The sequence below is a fragment of the Sylvia atricapilla genome, chromosome 18 (assembly GCF_009819655.1).
Source record: "Sylvia atricapilla isolate bSylAtr1 chromosome 18, bSylAtr1.pri, whole genome shotgun sequence".
Lineage (NCBI taxonomy): Eukaryota > Metazoa > Chordata > Aves > Passeriformes > Sylviidae > Sylvia > Sylvia atricapilla.
In genome coordinates this window covers 3,425,609-3,436,538 of record NC_089157.1, presented here as the reverse complement: position 1 = coordinate 3,436,538, position 10,930 = coordinate 3,425,609, and the positions used below count along the sequence as shown (strand labels likewise).

Genomic DNA, 10,930 nt, shown 5'->3' with positions numbered 1-10,930 from the left:
CTCCAGTGGCAGCAGGGACAGCGGGGACAGTGTCCCCCTGGCAGCCGGGAAGTGTCCCCAGTGGCAGCAGGGACAGTGTCCCCAGTGGCAGCAGGGACAGTGTCCCCCTGGCAACCGGGAAGTGTCCCCCTGGCAGCAGGGACAGCGGGGACAGTGTCCCCAGTGGCAGCAGGGACAGTGTCCCCAGTGGCAGCAGGGACAGCGGGGACAGTGTCCCCCTGGCAGCAGGGACAGCGGGCACAGTGTCCCCCTGGCAGCCGGGAAGTGTCCCCAGTGGCAGCAGGGACAGCGGGGACAGTGTCCCCCGGCAGCGCGGGTGCCCGTGGCCGTGCGCGGGCTGCTGGCACCATCTAGCGGGGTTTGTGCGGGGACCGGCCGTGCCGCGGCCACCCGTGTCCCTGCCCTGTCCCTGGGCCACCAGCACGGCCCCGGATCCCCCCTGGGGAATGTCCCCCAGCCCCTTACCCTCAATACTGCACCCCGGGCTGGGTGGGTGGCTTTGTGCTGGTACATCACACCGGGTGGGCGCTGGTGATGTGATGCTGGTGGCATCACGGTGGGTGCTGCACGGTCCCAGAGGTGACAGACGGTGGATTTGGGGGCACAGGGGCTGCCTGCAGAGGTGGGACCTCCCTGCACTGGCTCAGCATTGCCCTGGCCTCACCCTGTTCACCCCATGGGGTCAATGGGGGACACTGGGCTGTGGGGTGACATCTGGGTGAGCCACTGCCCCCACCCAGGGGACCCAGACCCCGATCCTGGGCCGTGGATCTTCCCCAGCACAGCCTGGACTGGGGGGTCACACTCTCTGCACTTGCTCTTCAACACCCAGTTGGATGTTTCCTGCACAAAATGCCATTAAGAGTGAGAGTGTGCAAACCAGGGCCTGGGGCAGAGCTGGAGGCTGGAGCTGGGCTGCACCTTTTTTGTTGCAGGGTGTGTGATGACATTAACTCCTTTCTCCTTTTTTCTTTCCCTTTTTCCTCCCCTTCTCCTTCTTTCTCCTACTCATTCATCTCCTCCTTCCTCTCCTCCATTTCTCCTTTTCTTTGCAAACAGTTCAGAGCACCGTCCCCAGGGGTGGGGCAGTGCTGGGGTGACCACAAATGCCAAGCCCCAGCTGAGGGATGTTGGGATCCAGGACTCCCCTCAGGCTGCCCAACCAGGGAGAACTGCCCCACTAAGGTCACCCCACAAGGGAAGGCTCCACCAGCACCAAGAAAAACTTGACATTTATTTATTTGTGGGTTTGTCAGGTTAGGAGGAGGGTTGGGGGAGGCCCAGCTCTGTGTCTCTTAGCCCCTGGTTCCCCTCCTGTGCACAGGGGAAAGGGCCCCAAATCCAGGTTCCTTTCCCTGCTCCCCTTGGCCTGTGGCTGCCAGGGGACCACAGGGGACCAAAGCTGATGGCACAAAGTGGGAAGAGCTCAGCAGTGGTCAGTGAGAATAAAACAAGTTGCAAAATCCTGACCTTTTATTTCTCAGCATCCAAACTCTTACACCAGCATGAGTTAGCGAAATAAAATAAGTGCCCTCCTACCCTTCCAAGAAAACCCAGGAGATGGCAATTTTTTTTTTTTTTTTTTTTTTTTTTTTTTTTTTTTTTTGAGCCTATATAATAGAGCTGGCTGCTGATGACTGTGGAAAGCCAGCCAAAACCTAACTCTTCCACCTAAGGGTTTGTCTCTCCCGGCAGCATTAAGCAGCCACCGCCCTGGGAAGCAATTTCCAAGGATGCTGTGCTGGAGTGGCAGCTTCCCCCGGGGCTGTGGGGATGCAGGATGGGGCTCCCCTGACCCTGCACTGCCCGGACACTCCATCACCCAATTCTTCTTTCCATCACCATTTCCACTTCCCTGCCTGTGGTGAGCATGGAATCGGCTCAGCCAGCGAAGGGCTGGAGGAGCAGAGAGCCCTGCAAGGACCGGCTGCTGCTGTTGGCCAGCGAGCCGGGGGAGCTCCTGCTCCAGCGGGAGAGACTCGGGAATGGCAGGTCACCAGCCTTCCGTGGGAATTGACAGGCTCGCTGCCAAGCCGAGGTCGCAAATGTAGACATTTGCACAACAGGGAGCCCTCCGCTTTGTGGGGAGACAGGGGATGCTGGTGGGGGAAAAAAAAAAAAAAAAAAAAAAAAAAACCAGGTGAAATTCTGAAATTTCTTCCAGGAATTTTGCTTTGTCTCATAAAAATCCACATTCAAAAGACCAATAAAAAACAACCAAATAAACCTTAACCACACATTTCAACCAGCCTGCCACCTCTCCCAGAGGAGCTCTTTGATGCAGCCCTGGCCTGCACTATTATCACCCGCCCAGCTCAAGCAGGGGCTGAGGCTCGGGTTTGTTTAATTCCCATTTCAGAGAGGGGCACTGGCCACAAAGGCAGCTCCCCCACGTCTCCAGGCACAGCCCAGCTGACCAGCAAAGCCACCTCCTTGCACAACAGCTTCTCAAGGACTGCTGCACTCAGCAAGGTCCTGAGCAGCAGAGAGCCGGTCCATTATTAAGTGCTGGCATAGAAATATTGACCACATGTTAAAGCTTGAAGTAGGTCAGGCAGCCATCTGGTCTTGCTGACAGACCTCCACAACCACGGTTAGAGATTGTCATTTAGAGAAACTTCACAGCTTGGGTCAAATTTGAAGGACCAACCGTAAACACGTTGTAGCTGCTGCCCCAGGAGTTACAAAACCCACAGTTTGACATTTATTGGCTCCTGTTTTTAAAATAGCTGAAGCTTAGTCTACTTCTACTAATTAAAACCCATCATTTCCTGAGTGTGACTGTCTCAGCCTCCTGCCTGAGGTGTCAGTGGTGGGGGCAGCCAAAGAGCCCCTCCCTCAGCCAGCACTGGCAGACCTGAATCCAGCACATAAAATACCCTGGAAGCTTTGCAGCAGATGAATGAAATAAACAGACTGCCTTTTGCTTTTTTTTTTTTCCAAACAGTTCACATTTATTGATAACGATAAAAAAAATCTTTTAAAGACTATCTGTATTTTATTACCAAGAATGAGGTATCATGTATACAAAACATTTACAGATTTTGATATGCAGTTCATGAGGAGGGACAGGGAAGTGAAGGACACTGTTAACAGGAAAGGTGCCAACAGAAGAGTCACTGAGAGAAGGAAGAGCAGTATCACACAAAGAAAGACCAGGGTATGGGAAATTAATTAGACTGCAGTGATCAAGTCATATTGCCACAGCACTTTGCTTAGAGGAAGATTAACTCTTGATTTTCTGGAATTTTTATCTCCTCAGCTGTTTGTGCTGTCATGTGCTTTGAGCTCTAAAAGGTGTGTTAAGATCAACAGAAGGAAAAACTCAAAGTGCCACTTTTGAGCCAGCTCAAGTGAAAAACAGAAAAGATAGATCTTCAGACTTGAAAAGGACTGCAACCCAAAAAGGTCTACAAAGCCAGACACCTGGACAGATGTGGAGTGTTGAATGGAGCAGATTCTTTACAGTTGTCAGCAAAATCGCCATCTGAGAGAGAGAGAGAAAGGGACCACCTTCAGCCCTTAGAGCCTGGTGAATGGGAAGAAATGCCATGAGTCAGCAGGTGAACCTCACTGTGCTCCAGCTGCACTCTCTGTGCTGGGAGTCCTGGCTCCTGGTGTCAGGAATTCGGGCAGAGCTCCAGGAAGCAGCCCCGGAGCCACAGTCTGCAGGCTGCTGTGCAGACACTGGGTGGGAGCTGTGTGACACAAAAGCAGTGACCTGTGTCACTCAGGCAGCCTAAGTAACAGCCTAACCTTCAGCTTCTGAGTCCTAAAAGAGCTCCAGAACAGACCAGTTTGGTTCAGTTGAAGGAGGCTGGTCTCTAAACACCTGTTACTAAAATATCTTGTCAGCTCTGCCACGTGCCACAGCCAGAACGGGGCTGCAGCAGAGCTGCTGTCAGGGGCTGGTACCTGCCTCTCCAGAGCTCTGCAGGCATAAAAAAGCCTCACTCTGAGTTCAGAACCAGCTTTCCTCAGGCAGGGCATCCAGAAGCTCGAGTGAGTTCTGCTTTCCAAGTGCAACACCTCTGTAAGCTCCTCCACCACTTACCTGAGCCAGACCCTACCCCACTTCCTAGCAGGGACTGTAGCCAGCACAGAAGCTCCTTGTGCCTGTGTGGACAATTTAGCTCTGCCAAGGGTAAGGAAAGATCAAAGACCTAACTGTGCAAATCCTGCTGCACGATTTTCAGACCAAAATCTTCTCTGCTCCACTGCTAGGTGTGGTCTGGATTTGTCTGACAGTTCAGTCTTTGGAGCCTTTTGCTGTGCATAGAGAGAGGGCTCGAGAAGGAAGAACACCTGAACAGAGTTCAGCAAGGGTCCAACATGGGTCTGGCAAGCAGGGACAGAATCCCAAATGGCAGATCACCTCTGGCAGTGGCAGTAGTGAAAATGGAGAAAATCCTTAGAGTATCTTCTCATACATCACTCAGAGGGAAGATCCCTGTGCTCCCTGCCCACACAAAGGCTGACCAGAACTGAGGTGCTCTATTTCTGCCAGGCACAGGGAAGAACAGGAGGCCCCAGGGAGGGAGAAGTGCTCAGGAAGGATGGAAGCCATACCTCCTTCAGACTGGTTCAAGCAGCAAGCTGAAGCTCTGCATAAATTCCTGACAAGAAGAGAATCTCAGTAAAATCCATTTGCTTGGAATGCACTAAGGGAGCAGAGTGAAGCTGCAGCACAGAGCTGGGAACAAAAGCTCAGAGCAGCTCTGGATGAGCCCAGTGTGACCCAGTGAGGGAGAGCCTGCTCTCTGCCTCTCTCTCTGCAATGCTCCACACGCAAATCCAAGGAAAGAACAAATTGCTTTAACCCAGCAAGACCCAGAGCTCAGTTTCCCCAGAAATGTGCTCATACAAAAGGTATATTCAGTGTTACAGCCTGGCCACAGCTCTGTGGGCATGCTTTGAAAAAAATGGACTCACAAAGTCAAGTATCCAGCAACTGCTGTTCTTTGTGTTGGACATCATTAGTGGCAATGGGAGAACAGCTTGCAGCACTGGAAGATCACAGGGGATTTCTCAGGATGGCAAGGAATGTCCTGATGGGAGACTTGCAGTTGATCTCTAATGCACTACGGAGTATTTTTGGTAGGGTTTTTCTTTTTTGCTTTTTTAACATCTACACAGTTTAAAAAAAAATCGTTCTTAACTGATGCACTGGTTGTTTTTCCTTTTCAGTAAGAGCCCTTGTGTTCAGAGTTAGGATTTGTGCAAGAACACTTGCAAAAATATTTATGGCTGAGTTAGGAAAAAGGGTTAAAGTTAAGAGACAAGCTGTTGGATCTAACAAAGACCAAAAACACTAAGTGTAAAATTCAAACAGCTACTTTACTATCTATAAAAGGCTTTTTGGGGTGGGGTTTTTTGCACAATTGCCAGTTGAATATGCTGTATTGCAGTCAGCTGCCACGGGCGAGGGTCCAGCCATCACTTCCATTTGCTTTTCAGCTGTTGTGGCACTACCTGGAAATCATGGAGCTGGAATGGGACTGGCTAGAGGAGGTGGTGGCAGCACTGAGCTGGGAGAATCCACTGTGGCTTGATTCAAGGCTGGTCATGGATCCCCTGCAGAAAAACAAAAAAAGAGTAATGCAGTTTTAAGCTTCAGAACACATAAAGATTTTGATTTCTGCTCAGTATTTATATTGTATTTGTTTGCACACTGAATAAAAAGCAAGTAACAGCTTTGATGCAGATACTTAGAAGCTTTTCTGTCTCACCACATAAAGTAATGAGGACAACATCCCTTCCAAAACCAGATGCTGTTCAAAGAGACAGAGATTTAATTTCAGACAAGTTTATCCACTGACATAAAACAAAATTCAACAACAGGAATTCGAACTGCACTCCCTTCTACAGAACAACCTGCCAAGCCCAAGCAGGTCTCAAAGCAGAGCCAAGTGACCAGTGATATTACCAGGAGAGAACTAATTAACCCCTTTTATACATTACTTGCCCTCAGTGCAACTTTTTAAGACCCTCACAATTTACTTGTATTTAAGTGCAGTTGACATTGACTTGATCATCCAAATAACCAGGAAGGTTTGACATTGGCTGCCCTTGGCCAGACATACCTGAAATCTTCAGATCCTATCACTTCTGTGTAGTACATCACTTTACATTTGTGAGAGGACACCTGTAGAGATGCCAGCACATCATCCACACGAGGCAGGTTGGTTGTAGCACAGGCAGGCATGCTGTGGAATTTCCACTGTAAAATGTAGAAGCCAGGCCACCTGGTCACATGGGAGCCCTGCAAGCAGACACAACAAAAACCAAAAATTAACTTGGTTAACAGAGATTTTATAGGCTTGACATTTCTTTTCCAAGTTCAGAAGAAGTGCCCACATGCCCAGAATTTTTGCCCAATGCCAATATTTCAGCTCCTCAGCCAAATGGCAGTGCTGGGAGACTCTCCCCACACAACATCTTTATCAAATCTGGGATGGAACACCAGCAGTTCCTCCAGCTTTTCAACAGTGTCAAGGGGCTAGGATTTAATATGCTGAAAGGACAAGTTCTGCTTTAAAACAATATCCAATTTTCCATTTCTTTCATTCCCAGCTGTCCTTTGAGACCATGAAAAGAGCAGTCAAGGCTTCTGCCTCACACTTCAAGAGGTCACTGTCCATATTTCCAGTATAACACTCCCATCTCAGTGACTTAAGGAGCTGCTTTTTCAGAGGCTGTTTGACTCATTCCAAGTCCACAGGAACAGCAGTGGCTGTATGTGACTATAACCATGCTGCATGTTATATCAAACTTGGAATTAAAGGACAGGTTGTAAATGGTATAAAAAAAACCTTCAGGAGCTTTGGGCACCAGGAGCTCTTACATTGCCTATTAGAGGGCAAACACATAGAACTCAGACTTGATTTCCAGCCTTCTCTTATTATTGAGAGCATGCACAGTGATGTTCCTCAAACACAGAATATTTGCTCCAGTAAATGACTGTCAGAATTACAGCTCAAAGCATGATTTTTACTTTCTGCATGTGCATTTTAGGTGGCCTCCCCATCTTCCTTGCTGATCCATCTCAGTCACTAGGCACTGATGCAAACTTCCCCTCCCAGCAGATCCCATGTAAATCCCATCCCTGCTCCCTGCAGCAGCCAGCCTGGAACAGCAGCTGAAATGCTGGCCCAAAGCAAGCAGCCAGCCCAGCACTGAGTCACCACTCAGTCGTCAGTGCTGTGAGTAAGAACAGGCACTTTGGGCTCCATCTGCCCCCACGGAGGCTCTGCCTGCCTCACCTGCACACTCTCCCCTTCTTTGCAGATCAGGGGAGACTCCACCATGCTGTAGTCACGCCCCAACTGCCAGACTTTGTCTATCAGCTGGACGTTGTTCCCACCAGGAGATGTAATACTGTGAGCTCCCAGAGAGTCCTTTTTGGGAGGCTGTGGGGCTCTTTTGGAGTGGAAGATGTTAAAAACAATGTCGCCCTTGCACACGTCAAAATCCCACGTGATCACAGACGAGGCGTCCACGATCTGGATGAGAACCTGGGACAGGAGAGACACATTAGACAACAGCAATCTGCTCAGTAAAGGCAAATTCCTACAGAAAAAAAGCACAAAACCAGAGCTTTTTTGTTGCTGGGCTTAGTTTCTACTCTTAAAAAGGCTTTTTAATAGTAAAAAAAAGGCATTGCAGATACAAATTCCCCCCTGACGGGGTGTCTATTCTAATACAAGACTTCAGAAGGTTTCCAGCAGCTTCTGAGAATTTTGCTTGCTTTGCTTAGAATAATAGAGTTTTGAATAGGATGAAAACCAGTGATACTTTCTAAATGGCAAGAAAATAACAGGAGGAACAATCACAAACTTCAGCTACTAAAGCATCACCATGCACCAGCTCCAGAAGGGGGAAGCACAGGAACTAAATAAACAAGTAATAAACCATTCCTAGGCCAAGAGACCAAGGAGCAGAGGGCTGAGATGACAATGAAAGCAAAGGGCAGCTGGAGCTGTACCTCATGTGGAGCTCCTTTGAAGACACTTGCAGACTGGTAGATTGTTTCAGTCCAAAGCTTGATGTCTTCATTTTCCAACTCTTCTGCTGTCCGGTAGAGGGACTTGGGAACCAGCCCACCCTCTGGTACTTCACACTAAAACAAAGAAAATCGTTCAAATTATCTCCTGTGACCATCCATTATGTTCTCTGCCTTCCAGCTTCAGAAACAAACATTCAGCAATACTCTGGAGAAGAGAACAGTCTGAAAGGATTTTGTAGCTTGTACATGATACATATGTAATTATTTTTTACAATGATCTGGGTGAGGCGTTTGCAGAACTGCACACCAGGGGAACAGATCTTGTACATACACAACAGGAGCACCCCAGAAAGGGACTGTACAAAGGCTGTAATTATCATTTACACCACTTTACACTGAAGAAAGATGGGAAGCAATTCAGAATCCTGAGGGAAGTGGCAATAAAGACTAAGTCTGAAAAACAGAATTACAGAGACCTGAAAGAACAGGAGTAGCTAAATTTAAGCATAGATAGTGAGGAGGTACAGAAAGTTTCCAAGCAGGTAAAAAGACAGTGCAGCCAGGAAAGTTAAGTGTCTTGAAGTTAGAGCTGTCTGACAGCTCAGTACTGGAAGTGATTGCACAACTTCCCTAAGCAAACTTCTGTTTTAAGAAGCCTGTAGCAATGAAGTTGACCACAGGTTCCACAGAAGTGTCTGGGGGAAATAGAATTGTTTGGTAACTGAATTACAACAGAGAATTGAAAAGATCTCAGAGAAGTCATTTTTGTTCAAATACTCAGAAGTAAAGAAGAAGAGAGAGACTGCCACTGCCTGTAACTGGCAGGAAGTATTGTAGTAATTTGCTTTCTGGTAACATTCACTTTTGCTTGCTTAAGCAGTGGATTTTGCCAGCTTTCAACTCCAAATTAGATAACACTGAAAGCTACTGCTGCAACAAAAATCAGCCCACTGGAGATAAACACATGCTCTACTCTAACACATCTAACTGCACTTCATCAGCATTTGAGACTCTATTGGAACTGACACAGATGAATTCTCAAGAATGGTACAGAAATTAATCTAGAGAGTGTACAGGGGCTGAAAACACACCCAGGCTGTGTTGTCAAAAGTATTACAGATGAAACAAACTTTACATTATCAGGGAGATGTTAAAATGCCAGATCCAACTGACACCCAATGTCCTGGCAGGAAACAACTATCAATGCATGTGACAAGGGACTGAGAAATTACAGTATCCTGCAGTAAAACCACTTTTCTGGTTTGTTGAGGTTAACTGCAGACTCAGAGTGGGGAGAATGGGCTGTCTGCTGAGCCCTCTTAGCAGATGTGCCACAGATGTGCCACATGTTCCTCAGGCAACTTATGGGATCAGTTTTTTAGGTGAGACAGACTCTCTGGATCAGCTGATGGTGACAGCTCTTGCTCAGAGGTCTGTTACCATGTTTGCCTGAACTTTCCAGGGAACAGACTCTGGCTTTTAGGTGTGCTTGGCTGTTTTGATAAGGTATTTGATACTCATTGAGAGAAGCATTGTACTGCTCTTTTTAAAGAGGATCCAGAAAACAGCACTGAGCCTGGAATCCTACACCATAGCCCCCACCTCCAAACTACACCAGGAATCACTCTGTGCTTACAGACTTCTTTGCTTAGAGGAGAGGAAAAATAATAATTAAAAAAAAAAACCACAAATAAGTTGGTATATGCAATAGTTTATATTCATACCATGCACTCTCCACCAAGGAAATCGGGGATAATTTCTTTATCAATGTAATCCAGCAGTCCTCCAGGACCCTGGTAGTCATTCCCAGCATAAATAAGGAATTTCTTCCTAGTGTTGTCATCAATGAATGGACTAACCTACAAAGAAAGAAAACCAGAACAGATCAGGCCCTCAACTTTTTCTCAAGTCAATTTACATTGTTTTTAAGTGAATTTTGAAGGAATCAATTTTGATCACACTGAGTGTTACCATCCTGGTTGTGCAAAGACCACACCACAAAGAAGCCAAATCAACCAACAGTGTAATCAGGTTCTTAGGTGGTGTTTTTTAATCCACTCCAGGAATCCTATATAAAGGACATGCTTCCAAATGGCAACATTTGCTGCACATACAGCCTCATCTCAAGTGCTTTTACAAACTGAGAGAACTGAGGAACACCTTGGATTACACACATACCAGTGTCCAGAGAACTGGGAATACTCGAGGTGCTCTTAGGATAAGGAGGCGGCCCAGGGTCTCAGGGTAATTAGCTTCAACCACCTCAATGATTCTCAGCAAGGCCTTGACACCAGGTCTCCATAAATGCCTCATGTTCAAGCCTTCCAGATCTACTAGACACGTCCAAGAGCTGAATTTGAGAAAGACAAAAAGAAAAGTCTCAATAATATCAAAATTCTCCTTGCTTATGCAAGTGCCCAACACACTGAAATGCGGGGCCCCTCTGAAGGTTTTGGTTTCTTCTGTTTTACCTCCTTGCTTTGTGCAGCCTGTAAACACTGGAGTTTAAGGGGTGTGCAATGATCACTCTGTACACTCCCCCACAGACATTTTAGATTCCAGATAAAAGTTCAGTTCATATGAAGCCAAAAAAAATCCTGTCAACAGCCAGCCCAAACATTAAACCACTGCTTTTACTGGGAGATCAATTAAGTGGCCACGCTGCTGCTCTGAAGCAATTTAACATTCACAGTGCAGATTTTCTAACACAGAGCACAATGGTGCCAATACACATCAAAGCTAATTCTGTTGTCAGATCTCAGTGAAGAAAGCCTTTTCTATAGGAAGAGATATGTTCTTAATACTAACTACTGAGCTGCAGCATGTGTTTCAGTTTCTTTCCAAGCTCAGGTCTTGGCCTGGGCAGGAATTCAAGATTTACAGCTGTGCTGCACCAGCCAGCAACCATTACATTATGCATAAGGC

At 47.3% G+C, this 10,930-nt stretch overlaps 1 protein-coding gene across 2 annotated transcripts in view; it reads right to left on the bottom strand.

Moving 5' to 3' along the window:
- Window positions 1-2,978: 2,978 nt before the first annotated feature.
- Window positions 2,979-10,930, bottom strand: part of SEC14L1 (SEC14 like lipid binding 1) — a 41,415-nt gene continuing 33,463 nt past the window's right edge. For both annotated transcript variants that reach the window (XM_066332076.1, XM_066332078.1), the window contains 6 exons: window positions 10,184-10,355; window positions 9,730-9,864; window positions 7,985-8,119; window positions 7,263-7,514; window positions 6,084-6,262; window positions 2,979-5,574 (listed from right to left, as the gene is read on the bottom strand). In XM_066332076.1, the coding sequence (XP_066188173.1) occupies window positions 5,469-5,574; window positions 6,084-6,262; window positions 7,263-7,514; window positions 7,985-8,119; window positions 9,730-9,864; window positions 10,184-10,355 (979 nt within the window). In that variant the 3' untranslated portion in view covers window positions 2,979-5,468. The remainder of the gene's footprint in view (window positions 5,575-6,083; window positions 6,263-7,262; window positions 7,515-7,984; window positions 8,120-9,729; window positions 9,865-10,183; window positions 10,356-10,930) is intronic.